We start from the raw sequence: 16,272 nt of genomic DNA, 5'->3' as shown, positions 1-16,272 counted from the left end.
ACACACACACACACACACACACACACACACACACAGACACACACACACACACACACAGACACACACACAGACACACACACACACACACAGACACACACAGACACACACACAGACACACACACACACACACAGACACACACACACACACACACACAGAGTGTATTGAGTCTGTTTATTTCTGCTACAGAGCTTCTACTATGCAAACGACATTTCACCTTATACATATATGTCTAGTTGTTTGCCAAGCTTCTTGTGTAATACAGCAGTGATGCGCTAATATTTCTAAAATGTCACCCTGCCACATTGATAGTTATGTTTCTAAGAAATTGCTAGGATGGTTCATGTTCATTCATATCTGTACTTACACAGATATTGCCAAAATTTTTCAGAAACTACATTATCTGAGTCTCACCAACAATATATAAGGAAGTTCTAGCTGGTCTAAATTTCCTAGTCTGATCTATACTTGGTATTTTCACTCTTCAATATCTGCCACTATAATGGATGTTTAGATGGCATTTTGTTTTCGTCTTAAGATTTATTTTTACTTTATATGTATTAGTGTTTCGCCTGCATGTATCTAAGTGTACCAAATGCATGCAGTGCTTATGGAGGCCAGAAGAGGGCATCAAATCCCCTGGAACTGAGGTCACAGATGGTTGTGAGCTGCCCATGAGTCCTCTGCAAAAAGAGCAAGTGCTCATAACTACTGACCCATCTTTCTAGCCCCTCACTTAACATACGAATCCATGACTATATATGAGTGTATCTTTAATTTTGATACATTTCTAAATTATATAACTAAGAGACTTCATTCCTGCTAATACATTTTGGATTAGGCATATTTCCCAACTACCCAATTTAAAAGAAAATCCTCATTACTCCAATAGGTAACATGATCATCATTATACTTCAGAACTAACTTGCATTGATTTTACTATGGGAACAATCAAGGATACACTTACACGTGTAAAAATTACCAGCATTACTTTTTGTATAAACTGGCATTCTTTTCCCCAACATGATTTTTCCAACAAAGGTTTTATCTTTAACTCAGTTTCTAGTCTGAGAGAAATGCAAGTGGGAGACTGAGGAAACATCGGGTAACTTTCTCTGAATTCTGACGGCAGGAATTTTGTTCACAACATTATGCAACTATATTGTCTGTGGTGGCTGCATGGGAAATGTCCCCCACAGACTCGGGTATTTGGACACCTGCTGCCCATTGGTGTTGCTGTTTGGGAGGATTAAGTGGTGCAGTCTTGCTGGAAGGACTGGAGGACTGGAGGACCTGAGGACCGGAGGACTGGAGGACACGCCTCCCTGGGGGTGGGCTTTGAGAGGAAACAGCTTTCACAGCCATTTCCAGCTCGCTCTCTCAGTTCTCTGCTCCTGCCACTACGATACCTGCAGCTTGCAGTTAAGCTTCCCCTGCCATGAGGGACTCTGATCTCTCTGGAACCGCAAGTTCAAATCCCCTCTCCCTTCCTTCTATAAGCTGCTTCTCCTCATGGTATTTTATCACAGTAACAGAAAAGTAACAGTATACTTTCTAACAACATTATCTCAGTCTTATGAATTTTCCTCTAGATATGACAGTGCAATATTTGACCTTAGTTTATTCAGCGCTTGATGACTTTTTAAAAAAGTTCTAATGAAGTATATAGAAGAGCGAATACTACTAGCACAAAGGTTACAAAGGCTCACCTTTCTGAAAAGCCTCTGGCTTCCACCACCGGCAGATGTTGGATAATAAATGTAAACGTTGTGGTCTTCTGCACTGACTGGCTTTTCTACAAACGGCTTTTGGAAAACTTCCCCATTGACTTCTACATGGTCTTCTCCTTCAATCAGATTGCACTCTATAAACAAATCATCAGAGCAAGAAAAGTCACGAACTGTTCCATCACTTAGTTAACATCTTCACAAGAGCAAGAGTAAAATTGACTTTTCAAGCTTCTAGTAAAACTATGCTAAGCCTCAGCAGACACAATCATGAAGCTGAGGAGGCGGCCCCACCGCCACAGCAGCAGCAACATAACAGCCTGGCTATTATGCAGGGCCCTGGGTTCAACCCTCAGAACCTCAGGGAAAAAAGCCTATCCTGAGACAAGAACTACAGGTAACTAATGACTAGGGAGAGAGGAAGAATGCGTCTTCCCAAGAATGAGTTTCCTAAATGATTATCCAGTGCCAAATGGTCATCCCTCAAATCATATGTGCACAGTTATACACAGGAAAACCATGCAGCTAACTCCTATACTACTAGTTAGCCAGTTAGCTCATGGTGTTTCCTTTGGTTCTGTTTTCAGAGACACAGTCTCACAGTCGGAAGCCCAGCCTGGCCCAGAACTAAATACGTGCTGACTCTGACCTTGAGTTCCCTATCGACCTGCTTCAACTTTCTGAGTCCTGGTACTACAGGCGAGCACCCCCACAACAGCCCACAATGTTACATGTTAATCAGATACAGTGCTCATTTGTTTAATTCATTAAGAAAAACTATTAGATAGGCTACTATGAATTCTTAAGTTCTTTCTACTTATTGCAGGAAAGTGACAAACAGTTCGTCAAGAACCAAAAGGAAGTCTGTTGAGTTCTCTGACCTTTCGGGTTATTTGGATCACGGTTCAGAATGGCATACCGAGGAAGTAAGATGCCTTCAGCTTGAAGAATGCTATAAACGTCTCTTCTAAAGAAACAGAAAAACATCCTTATTGTTTGGCTCTCTATTTCACAATTTATTGTCTTCCCACACAAGTAAATTATTACTCTTTACTACCATAAGAGGTACAAATATCAACTTCTCTGTTTTTCTAAATATTTCAAATATCAGTGTTCCTAATAAAATAGTCAAAGTGCACACAAAATAACTTTTGTAGCATATCAAAGGACTATACTTTAAAATAAGACTGTACATACATGAAGAGAAACAGTCAAGTAAGACTAACATATCACAAGGACAGAATACAGCCTAATTACTAAAAACCTTAACTTATAATAATATTTAATGCTATAGGAAAATATTCACAGTATGCTAGGAGAAAGGTGATTCTATTTTCATACATAATTAGTATATATGTATTTCCTCATAAGTAATATAAGTAATCTCATGTTATAACACAAAAAAAGTAGAATGATAATGACACAGAATTATATGTAACTACCAAAGCAAAACACCAATTAAATGAAGCAGACAAATTTATACGCTTTCGTCATTTCAACTAGAAGTCTATGCTCAATGAATTCTAAGACATACAGTAAAGAATTTTCCTAATGTGTACACTTTACCATGAAAATCATCAATTACAATGAATGAATTCTAATGCAATCATCAGTCATATGACAGGAAACTGTAATCATGATGGGTTTAGTAGGCTTTAGAAATCAAGCAAATGTCCTCCAATTCCCTGTCCCACTACTTGGGAGACTACCCGTGACTTCGTGTAAGTGAACAGATTTCCTCAATTCTCAGGGTTCCTCCTCTGTAAAGTTTGCTAATAATTAATTATTTCTGAGTATTATAAGGATGCAATGAACTAATGTATGTGAAAACATCTGATGCTAGGTCAGCATACACTAATTACTAAGTAAGTATTGATTTCTTTTTCCCTTAATTCAGCCAACTTCACCACTCACCTATCTTGTATGAGATACTGCATATTCAAGTCATTGATTACAAATGGATTCCTGAGTTTTTCATAGGCAACTGCTTTGTCCAGGGGAAATCCTAAGAACACATATTTTTATCATATTCTTTACAATTTCAAGAAAAGCTGACATCTATAAATTTATCAACTTGAATTATGTCACCTCCCCTAAAAAAATAATTTCATTATGTATATAACTGTCTTCTATAAAAGATATAAAATAAGTTATAAATAAGATATAATAATTTTCATTTAACTTTTACTATTAAAGTAACATTTCCTTAGTTATTATCATTGATAATGGCACACCAAGTCACTGGCTATGACATGTTATCCTGTATCTGACTATTTAAGGACACCTGATAGAAGGTAAGATTCATATATAAAGGGAAATCTATGAACAAATAACATTTCATATCACTTGATTTTTTTAAAAATATCCTCAATATACAACTCCCTTTTATTTGATAGTTTGATGTATATAAATATGAACTAGCTGACCATACCTTTAAAAATAGAAGCAAAAGCAGAAATGGGCTTATACATAATAAAATGCACAAAAAAAAAAAAACATGAATAGAAACATGCGGCTGCTGGGTCACCATTAGGATACAGAAATTAATGCCCTAAAATTTCCAGACTAGTAATGATAAATAAAAATGGAAATGAGTCAAATGTAGATACGGTTAGAACAGACTTGAAAAACCATAAAGAATTTCAGAGATCACGTTTCACTCTCTATATTGTCACTGAAATTCCCCATGTGTCACACACAGCAGATGAGAACATAAACCAGCACTCAAGCCTTGCCTCTGTCTAGCCATGTAAAGCTTGAACAAATTTATCTCTCAAGTCCAGCTGCAAATGTGCATGACACCCAACTAGCCAATAGGATTCTTGTGGAATTAAAACATTTTTAATGTATAAAGACACTTAGAAGACTTTGTATAATGTTCCAAAGAATGATACTTTTTATTATTCTTATGTGACAATTCTTTAGTAAGTATCTAACTTATCTATGGAGGATAAAAATCAGTCAGCATGACATTGTATGATTTAACTATGAACATTAACTGCATGTGAGGACATTGCATTTTTCCTGCACTACAGGAAATTTTAGAAAGGTTAAGTATTAAAAGGTACTAAAATTCAAATCACAAAGCTATGTTCCATTAAAGAAAACTTATTCCTAAATTACCCTTAGATTTTTAATAATGCATTAAGCAGCAGCTGGACTCAGATTACAAACCTTCACAGCTCTATAATGTATCAGAACTCTGCATGTGTAAATGTTCCCGTGTCATGATTTCAAACTTCCCACCAGAATTTAGCAAGTGGAAAACACCTGCCAGCAGTTCTCTGCTTTGGTTTGCGTTAACGAGAAAATTCTCTCATAGCAACGGATAACACAGAGAATATGTCTGAGACATGGCAGGGAGCTTTTAGGAGCTAATAGCTTTCACAGAAAGAACCATATGATGGCAAGAGAAGAACATGCTCACAGGCAGGAAATTTAAACTTTCCTCAAAGAAAAAGCCTCAGCCAAGCGAGATCAGAGCTGGGCTTACTCAAAATGAACAACAACTTCCATTATCAGTATACAAAAAAAAAACAAAACAAAAAAAACCAAAAACCTAACAGAGCTCAAAGCTATTTTCTAGGTAACAAATAATGATTAATATAGGAACAAACTCTAAAACTTACATACTTATTAATGGGAAAAATCACGTAATTCACAAAATGGAAAAAAATTTCAGAAATAGATTTAGCAATAATTTTGATTATTGGATTTTATTATAATGTAATACTTAAACTTAACTGATACTGCCATTCAATTAAAAATGGTAAGGAAGAGCTAAAATTTTAACTGAAAGTTCTTAACAAATAAGGTATGCTTATTTATATAAAGAACAACAGGTCGCTTTCTATATGGTAGAAATATAGGATTTAAAACATCTAACAGTTCAAGAGTTTATCCATGATGTGTGAATGAGTTGATCACAACCTTATTTTAATAATGAAGACTAGGAGTCATCCAAATGTTCGGTTATTAGTTAACTATGTTATACATTTACACTATACAAACCATAAAAAAGGGGGAATGGAAAAATTTGATAAGATCTAAGAAAAGCTAAATGTAAAGTTAAATATAACTATGACACAAATTTTTAAAAAATACATGCAGAAGAAAAAGATCAGAAAGAAATATATCTCAATGTTAATTTCCCTTATCTGTGAGCTAGCTTCACTCTGTTTTATCCAATATTCTACAACTAATATGTATTATTTTTACAATCCGAGAGGATAAAAGCCCCCGTCCACCATTTATTACCTTTAGAATGGAAAGAAATAAGACAATCACATAAAGGCCAGTTTTCCACGGGTTCGTTCAAAATTACTTCCTCTTCAAAAACTACTACTGTGATGTATTTAAATAAGGAGATCCGTTCCAAAATTTCCTTCATAGGTTTGGATTTGGATTTCTTTGCCATGGAACATATTCCAACCACAATCTGTCTTTCTGGTGGCTAAAACAGAAACAAAACAAAATGATAGGATGACTTAAGAGGCATTCTAAAATACTGCTATCTTAATTTCCTCTCAGAAGTAGATGAGCCATAAGAAGCAATAAGACTGACATATTCACCATTGAAGTCATTAAAATCCTATCAGTTATAATACTTTCCAATTAAAACATTTTTTTTACAAAGATTTGAAAAGAACTTTAAAAAAAAAAACACTTTCAGCACATTGCTACTGTTTCCAATTGTTTAAAGTATGAATAAACATCCCTTCTTCAACTACTTCTAGCATTTATCTAACGATCTTCAGGCAGAAAAGGGCAAATGAGAGTGAAAAATCCATCTACTCCAACTAAAAAGTCCAGGAAGAGTCAGATAAAGAATTTGGCTATCTAAAATCAAATGCATTTCCAAGTACAGAGCTAGACAGCATTGAGTCTCCTTATAGACTGAGCTGGGACATTAGCTGGTCAGACAGCTTTCTGAATGGCTCACTGATAAAAAAGAAGATGCCAACGACCTTTGACACTCCCTCCGGTATTCAGACGTGGCACTCCCACCTAACGGTTTTGTTATTCTTTGTAATTTTTTTTTTTTTTTTTTTTTTACCAAATTAACGTTCAATCTTGAATATGCACATCATATAAACAGTAACATATCGGGTATTTCACGTGCTCACAAAATTCCTTAACATTCATTCCTGATTCTTTGCACTGCATCTTGCTTTTTCCGTTCAGGAGCTTTATATGGTCTATTAATCATATAAAGTTGTATCTCGTTCTTCTCTCTTTCATGACTTTATGTATTTCATATATCACTATATAAAGCGGCTCAAAAGTGGTTCACTAAACTTCCTCTTTAATGTAGCAATAAAAATTTGGGGGTTAAATTGTTCCCTTTTTCATCTAGAAAAAGTAATTCTACATTGCCTCTTCTAACATGAAAATTGGAGTTCAAGTGAGTATTAGGTTTGATTATAAACCAATCAGATTATAAACAATAACTGTCTTGGGGTCTACTATCTCCACTTCCCCTCATCATCCATCTTAGGCTTCCCTATTCATTTTATTCCTCATCACAATTTTAAAAATGGCTCATTATATATAAAATCTTCCTAAAGGAGATTTCACAGGTCACATCTACTAGTTATTTCTCACTGCTATGACAAAGTAAGTGACAGAAACCATGAAGGGAAGGTTTATTTAGTCACGGTTCCTGAAGGTTCAGCCCACAGTGGCTTAGGCAGAACATCACTGCAACAGAAATGGGAGGCAGTAAGAGTGTGCAAGAGTGTGCCTCCTGACTAGCCCTCCAAGGCATACATACCCCCAGTGACTTCTCTTCTGGCACAGAGCCTAAGTAAGTGTCCAATCGCTCCTGTAGTCTGATCTTACCACTTTTACCAAGTGTGACAGGCTTTTCTTTTAAAATAAGATTCTATTTTTAATTTGAAATTTAAGAAAATCAACACATGTGTCTGCATTTTAAATCAGTTCCCCAAATAAAATAATCTCTGCCTGTGAAGAACAAGGAAGAAAATGAGTCTAACAGATGTGCTCCACTTCTAAGATGCAATGTGGACACGACATGCAGATGCATTAGTTTATCACACACATAATAAGCAGGCCTTTGAGACAGTCTTATTGAACTTCATAAACCAAGTTAAGGAGTTTCTTGATATCTTATAACAACACTGAACTGTCGTTAAACTACTTCAGGATCTTATCTCCAGCTACATGTATTACACTTTTTAAATGCCTGTCTACTCCCTATCACTTATACTTTTTCAATTAAAGACTTTTTCACAAATTTGCACATTAAAAAGTAGTCTTCGTCCTGTGCTCATTGCATGAGTCGGCTGTTTGAAACCTGGGGCCTATGCAGGGTCGCTTGGCTCGGCCTGGGAGGAGGGGACTGGACCTACCTGGACTGAGTCCACCAGGTTGATCTCAGTCTGTGGGGAAGGCTTTGCCCTGGAGGAGATTGGAATGGGGGACGGGCTGGGGGGAAAGGTGAGGGGGGCGGAAGGGGGGAGAACAAGGGAATCTGTGCCTGTATGTAGAACTTAATTGTATTGCAAAATAAAAATTTAAAAAAAAAAAAAAAGTAGTCTTCATTTAAAACCATAGTATTCATTTACACTGACAGTAATTAATGAAAGTTCTGTTCTGTACTGGTTTATCACAAAAGAGACAACTCACAGACTCATCCTCTTCCTCCTCCTCTTCATCTGCATGGTGGAAGAAACGACGATAATTTCCAGAGTTTATCTCTGCATCTTCAGGCCCAACAAAGAATCTGGGGGCTTCACTCATTTTTATTTCATTTGATATATGACAAATTTCAAGAATCTACATTAAAACTTCTTCAAATAAATAGTGCTGGAAGAAAACATTCTCGCCGTGCTAGCTGACACACAGGTCTGCTGCAGTGTTGTTATACAATCACGTGAAATGTGCTGCTGACATTTAGTTGGCAAATGCTCCTTTGTTCTCAGATATCATGGCTTCATTGTTGATCTCCAAGTTGCTGCTGCAGTTTAAACACAAAGACAACGAGGCTACTGCTTCCCTGAGCTGAAACAGCAATCCTTTTACCTAAAATGCAATGCAAACAATTAATTTGAAGAGTGTACTTTAAAAACACATAAAACAATTTTAAATACTAGAAAATCAGAACCAATAACCTGATAAAGGCCACCAAAATGAAAATAGATTTTCCTTTATAAAATTAAGTAATGAAGATTATATTCTAGTAAAATACATCAGCGCAAGTGGATGAGATAACAAAACATAACAGAAAGATTACACTCAATTCAAATCTAAAGAGTACCTGACAAATAATGGACCTGAAAAAATATAAATTAATGAAAACTATAAAACAAAAGTTTGTTAAAAGTCAAAATCCTCCATGCAGAAGTATCTAAAAGGAGTAGACAAGGACAGAGAAAACATAATGTAAGTCTGCTAATAACTGAAAATTGAGCATCGATCTGAGACGGCATTAAATCAACTGTAAAAGTTCAGTTAAAAAGAGGTTTTTTTTTTTTAAGTGAACGTAACTATTCTGCATTAATTAGTAGAGTGAAAACAAGACTTTATTCAATAGAAGCTCTCAAACCGATAGTTTTAAACTATTTAGCGAAAATAACACAATTGATACAGCCTCCTAATATAATGTGCTCATCAAGATTCTGCATATGATTCAATGACACTCCCAATAAAAACCTTCCATGAAAATCCACTAATTAACTACCATATGCTAATAATATAATCTCAAACTGTCCCTTACGAAGCTGTTTATATGTATTTGAACACTGGTGATATTAAAATTAGTTATCTGCCAAGATGAAATCGTGTATCAATATTCCATTTGATGACTGGATTTTAAAAAAAAGCCCTGCTTAATCAAGTAATGTTTAAAAAATATTGATTAATGTGCTGGACAGATTTACAAAGCACAACTCAAAATTCTTATTTCCAGAGGTCTGATTCCAGTTTCACTGATGGCTTTCTGTGAAATATTACGATCAGTTTACTTTTATTCACTAAGTCTTGACTTTACGAAATTGTTACAAAAGTTAAAATCATTTGGGACTAAACTCAAAGAATAATTTATTTATTAAAAAAGATTTTGTTTTTATTCTTTATGTACTTTTTAATATTAAAAAGCATTTGATAGTAAGGAAAAAACCCATAAGCTTCTATAACTTCACAGCTATAGATAATGTCAGCTCAGCTTGGTTACTTAGCATACATCCTTGGGGGCTCTGGGGGCTTTGTATCTTGTTTCCACTGAACCTCTCCAAATATTTTAGTAGCAGAAAGGGTATGTGCTTGGAGTCAACTATACCAACCTGCTACTAAACAACTAACAACTTATGCTAGCGTCTTTGAATCTCAGTTTCCCTCTCTCTTTCTCTCTCCCTCCCCGTGTGTGTGTGTGTGTGTGTGTGTGTGTGTGTGTGTGAGAGAGAGAGAGGGGGGGGGGGGGAGAAATGCCAACAGCCTATAACTGTGAAGGCTGATGTAGCACAGTGCTTCACGCATACTGAATACTTAATAAACCAACACGTCTATGTGAAGTGCTATAAATTAAGCTTCCTACTAACATAACATGGAAATCTCAGAGTATTGCTAGCTATTTGTTGAATTGGACATATTTATTAAATAAATACTATTCACTTCTCATAGACACACTTCACTAAACACAAACAACTGTATCTCTAATTTAAGTATTGTAACAAAAACGATAAAAAAAAACAACCTCATTTTAGAGGCAGTGCTGTTTTTGTTGTTGTTTGTTTTTAATTTAAATATTCCTTGTGAAATGAGAACACATGAACATAAAATTTTGAAAAACTCAGTCAAGAATCCAATGACCAGTCACAGAAACATGATTGCTATTGTTGGCTGCAAAATTACTGATTTGTGGGTCTAGAGAGATGGCTCAGTAGTAAGAGCACTGTGTATTCTACCACAGGTCCTGAGTTCAATTCCAAACACCCACATGGCAGATCACAACTATAGTCCCATGGAATCCAATGCCCTCTTCTTGTGTGCAGATATACATGCAGATAAACCATACACATGAAACACATATGTAAATTTAAAAAAAAAAATACTGGTTTCTACTTCCTACTAGTCTTTTTAATGAACAGTCCGCATTGGGAGCAGAAATCATCCCGAGGATAGGGTGAGAAGGTGTGTAGCATCTTTCTTCTTCCCCCCAACAATATAAATTAGTAAGTGATCTGCCTCCCCCACCTACAACACACACACCACTTACGGAATTGAGCTGCGTCTTTTGAATGCTGCCTAGAGGACAAGAGTACATGTCCTCCGAACAACAGTAAGCTTATACCCAAATCTGAGTCTTATGCGTTCACCGGAGAAAGACAGTAAAAGAAGCGACAATGAAGCATGTGCTAGGACGTCTTCTCCAAACACATGACATCTGACCAAAGCCGGGGGTGATATGCTGAGATCATTTTAGTCAAGAAACATGGAATATTGAAGCAGGAGTACACTTGGTGCATTTCCTGAGTCCAAAGAACAGTCAAGGAGGTCAGAGTAGGACAGGAAAACAAAGGAAATATGGAGAAAATAATGTTAGAGATGTAACTAAGGTGCGTTCAGAGGACTGGGGGGTAACAATCACTTTCTGAACTGCACCTGAAAAAACAGGTGACGAAGAATAGGCAGGCAGGTTAGACCGTAAAGAATTGTGTTATAATGGTGGGCAGAGCAATTAGCCCTCAAAAGAATATAATAAGGCTGGGTAATGCTTCCATTTATTTTCCTGTAATTCTATTTCAATATATGAGAGAGATTATTAAAAAGCTGAACCAATCAATGCTTAAAAATAAGAACTTAGGAGTCAAAATATCTAAGCTGGATTCTTGTCCTTTATAATTAATTGTATTTGATCTCCTGGGTCCTCAATTTCTATGTAAGTAAACTGTACTTGTCATAGCCCATGTAAGGGTTAAATATACATACATACATTAAAGGTATCCATACCCCAAATTTGGGGCAAACTCCACACCACTGAGAATGTTTGAGTAGGACTTGGGTATTTCTTAAGGTTTCCCAAGCAGTTCCAACAAGCAATCAAGTTTAGTCATGTACTACCTTCCCCCCCCCAAAAAAAAAAATGAAGGGGAAAAGAGTAAAATAATAAAAGCATAAGGAAGCAAAACACATGTTCAACACTTTCATGACTATGAAATTTGTTATAAGAAATCAGATTATCTTCTATAATAAAAGGATCTAAAACTGATAAAGTATAGAATCTCTGTCCTCCTGGTGCTTGGCTTATCTCAATATAAATATTTCTCCACAAAATTTCCCAATATTCAAGATTTATTCCCTTTATCATTCATTCGGCCTAAGTGACCTACAGTCTTATTATTTAATAATCTCAGCTATATACAGCTCTGCAAATATAAACCTCAAGGTGAAATTTTACTGAATGTTTTTATGTGCTAAAGATTAGTTTTTTTAATGCAGAGCTTCCTAACATGTTGCTCAACCATGAATGTAAAATTAGGCATGTTCAAAAATTGTCTGAGCCATTCAGATGGCTGCGAGCCCTACTCAGATAACTTGAGCAGCACTAAGTTCGGTTTTCCCTATGATACAGCAAAGAGACTCATTTTCAATGTATGCCTTAACATGGGAAAAGTTAGGAAGCAATTACTGCTTTGTGAATAAACGCTCTCAAATCATCTTTGATTATGGATAATTTTCCCCATCTTATAAATATTTAAAGTACATAGATAAATGTTTATCATTTCAATAATACTGAACATGAGGCCTAAGTATTCCAATAATTTAAACTATATTAAATCAATCAATCAATGATCACATAATCAATCAAAAAATCTGCAAAAGCCTGGTCTGTTTAAACCTAAGGTCACTAATACAAGCCAAAAAAAAAATTCATAGTTCTTTACCACATTATTGCAGATGTTTAATAAGTACTCAAAAATATTGAATAAGTTTTTTCCCTCTCAAGTGGTATACAGTCTCCCACAAAATTGAATTTCATGAGAATCTGAGATCTAGAGCATTCTCAATGCTTATTTCACTTGAAATCTACAACTTGCACTGACTGTGTTCATAGCATCACACAATCAATACTCAACAATTTGATCAATGTTCATTCATGAATTTCCAAAGTGACAATAACTGCCTAGTCTGAAAGATCTATGAATTATTCAAATATTAGAATTGAATCTTTCTTTAGTTTTAAGATTCCTTTTGTAGCAATGGTCCCCAAATGGACTGGTTACACCATAATAATAAACACATTACTGGCCTATCACAGAAGTTTTGAGCAGGAATTCTTAAAGAGAGAAATTGTATTTTAACAAACAGACAAGCAGCTACGTTTGAGATGAGTGCAAAGAATTAAAATGACTTAACACTGGCTTCCAAATTTGAAATGTGTTCCATTTACTAGTTCCCACACATGCCAAGCAGCAACTGGAAAACTTGAACATATATCAGAACCACTTGGTGGACTCAGATCTCAACCAGGAAAGTTTAGGGCTGAGCCCAGGATTCTGCCCTCCTAAAACTCCAAGGTGATGCTGACATTGCATGGAGTCTCACTTTGAGAACTGCTCCACTCTAGCAAAATAAACTTCAACTCCCCCCCCACACACACACACACACTGGCTCAGCTCTCTTTATGTTTTGCCCAGCTCTAGCCACCAGATAAAATGGGGTTATAAATCCCATAATTTTGAAGATTACATGAGAATGCACATGCCACAACGATTAGCATACGTTAAGGACTCAGTAAACATCAGCTGTTTCTGTAAGTGGCTAACTATGGTTGTAAAGAAGTTGTTTCTGACTTTATTTTAACTGGCAAAAAAAAAAAAAAATCTAAACTCAGCTAAGTTTAGAGTGTAGCTTCTGGCAGAGGATGCTGGCCAGCTCTGATCCTCTCCTGCTGCTGCTTGTGGCGCCCTTGTTACAGCACTTCAGTCTTACTGCGCTGCTCCTGACTAGACTATCTACTGCCCTGGATAAACAGTTCATTGATACTGGGTAGAGCTACATCCTTTAAAATAACACCCCGGATAAATCATCAGTCCTGAACAGTATTTAGAGCTCCCTTAAAAAGATCTTTCAAGCTATCATTCCCATAGAGTCCACTAAAATCCAGCCACCAAGGAGTAAATTTCCACTAAAAAAAGATAATGAAAAAAAAAAAAAAAAAAACCTAAGGAAACTAGAACTCCAATAACGGTTGTTGAACCAGAACACAAAAACATAACCGGTTTTCCTGAGATCCACTTAACATTTTTCAGGGGAAACATTGTTATAAATAGTAGCTAATAACAGCACACTAAGAAGAAGCTACATAAAAAATTCAAAAATTCAATGTTGGCTTCTTCAGGCTAGCAAAGGCAAGCTAGAATAGTTTTTTTTTTTTTTTTTTTTTTTTTTTGGTTTTTCGAGACAGGGTTTCTCTGTGTAGCTTTGCGCCTTTCCTGGAACTCGCTTTGGAGACCAGGCTGGCCTCGAACTCACAGAGATCCGCCTGGCTCTGCCTCCCGAGTGCTGGGATTAAAGGCGTGCGCCACCACCGCCCGGCTAGAATAGTTTTTTGATTATACAAACCAAGCCTGTTCCAAGTTCCATACAGCTCTGGCACTGATTCCCCTCCCTCTTCAAAAGGTATACAGCTTGTTTTGCTTAGTCAGCTCTTCTGTTGGGAATTCACCTTTCTGCTGAGTCAGCTTTTTGGTCTGGAAGTTCCTATTCTCCTTGAAATAAACAACTGGAAGACTTCAAAGAATGTTTTCCAGACAATTCTCATGCATTGTCTACCAACCCCACACATATAGCTTAACCTTTCCCCACCCTTCAAGTTCCATAAAGACCTCTTTCCAATGATCTGTTTCTATGAGAGCTCAAGTGTTTATTTATTTTTAATTAGCAAACATTTCAAATTTTTGGAAAGACTGCACCAACTGCTTATATGTCTAGCATTAGAGTCAACATTTTATTAATTGCTCAATTTAATAACCTCATAATGTTCAGTTTAATACCCCTAATCTACAAATCACATTGATCCAACACTTAAATAGCAAGCTTTGATTGTACAATTATGACCCTTCATCAGCTTCAGCACTTGTATTTTTTAGTAGTCTATACTGCAAGAAAGAATATTTGAGGTTCTGAAATATTTAATTCCACATCACACACAGAAGTTGCACAGAGATCATGGCTGTCATTTGTCAGACACAAAAAAAGCACACTATGTGCTTTCTTAAATGGACAAATATAACTTTTAGCCACTGAAATTGTTAGTGAAGAAATCGTAATAACGAGAATAACGGCAGGACAATAGAATGCAGATGTCGGATTCAGACCTACTTTCTAGTAAAGCTTCAAAGGTTTACTCGTAGCAAAATGTTACTAGGGTAAGTTACATGACCTCACTAACTTTCCATTTTCCAGCTGAAAAAAAGGAATAATCTAACAACCTTCACGGAACTCTTGAAAGACTGGATGAAAATACATGTGCAAAGCATTTGGCTGCTACGCATTAAATAGTAGCTATCATCATGTTATCGTTCTAAAACCACATATTTCCGTTTTTTTAAAACTGTAATAGCGAAACAAAACCCTGTCCCAGGGTAGGCTAGGTCGCTAATGCTGGAGTCAGCCATGCTTCCTACTTCTACAGCTAAGACTTCTAGGACGCTGAAACAAGACAACCATTACCACAAAACTCCAAGAACGGTAACTCTCAGGAAGTTGCCCAGAACCTCGAGGATGATATCCAAAGGTCATTACCTACATGGGAAGACGCAAGGCCGTCTAATCTATAAGGTGCGGGTGCGGCATTGACCTGCAACCCCGTGTCTCACCCTGCGAAGCTGCGGGCTCACAGGGCTTTTGTTCTTTGAAAGTGGGTGTGGAAAGCAAAGGCAGGCAGAGTGATGGAGACTAAGGAATCACACAGCCACCTCTCCCCACAGCAGAATCCAAGCAACGCTGCACACACACACCTCTGTTAGAAGTTAGGCAGCTCCCTTCTAGCTGAACTGCCATTTCTGGCTTTTTCAAACCCAAGAAATGGAAAGGGGGAAGCGAGGCGGGAAGTGCAAGAGAAGTCAAGCCTGAAAAGGACCCCGGAGCTGTACTGTCACTCCTCCCAGCCCACGTTGTCACTCGCCACGGTCCGTGTCCCTTGCAAGAGCACGTGTCTAGGGTCCGCAGAGCGGAGTAGAGACAAAGCAAACACCTAGAGGCGGCGGTGAGCCTCCGGCCATCGGGTCCGGCTCCGGTTCTCCACCGAGCTCCGGGTCCTCACCTGCCTCGGCGGCGGTCATCCAGCGCTCTGTGGGAGATGCTTGAGCCCATCCAGGCTTCGGTGCCTCCCCTTTAATCGCGGGGGGCAAGGGTGAGGTGTTCGGGCAGAGGCGGCTCACGGAGGCGTGGACCTGACTCTTCCCTCTTCGGCAACAGCGGAACGGCGGGCACGGCTACACCTCGGGAGTCTCCGACACGCCTCTTCCCCGGCCTGCCCTCCACCGGCCTCACACGGAAACTGCACCGGCCGGGACAGTTTCC

At 37.4% G+C, this 16,272-nt stretch overlaps 1 protein-coding gene across 10 annotated transcripts in view; it reads right to left on the bottom strand.

The window, feature by feature from the left end:
• The window catches only part of Ppip5k2 (diphosphoinositol pentakisphosphate kinase 2), a 66,339-nt gene extending 57,833 nt beyond the window's left edge, over window positions 1-8,506 (bottom strand). For all 10 annotated transcript variants that reach the window (XM_059278277.1, XM_059278278.1, XM_059278282.1 and 7 more), the window contains exons 1-5: window positions 8,374-8,506; window positions 5,983-6,178; window positions 3,640-3,730; window positions 2,607-2,692; window positions 1,708-1,862 (exon numbers count right to left, since the gene is read on the bottom strand). In XM_059278277.1, coding sequence (XP_059134260.1) covers window positions 1,708-1,862; window positions 2,607-2,692; window positions 3,640-3,730; window positions 5,983-6,178; window positions 8,374-8,487 — 642 coding nt within the window. In that variant the 5' untranslated portion in view covers window positions 8,488-8,506. The remainder of the gene's footprint in view (window positions 1-1,707; window positions 1,863-2,606; window positions 2,693-3,639; window positions 3,731-5,982; window positions 6,179-8,373) is intronic.
• Between the last annotated feature and the right edge of the window lie 7,766 nt (window positions 8,507-16,272).

This window comes from Peromyscus eremicus, chromosome 13 (assembly GCF_949786415.1).
Source record: "Peromyscus eremicus chromosome 13, PerEre_H2_v1, whole genome shotgun sequence".
NCBI lineage: Eukaryota > Metazoa > Chordata > Mammalia > Rodentia > Cricetidae > Peromyscus > Peromyscus eremicus.
This window is presented reverse-complemented; position numbering and strand designations above follow the sequence as displayed.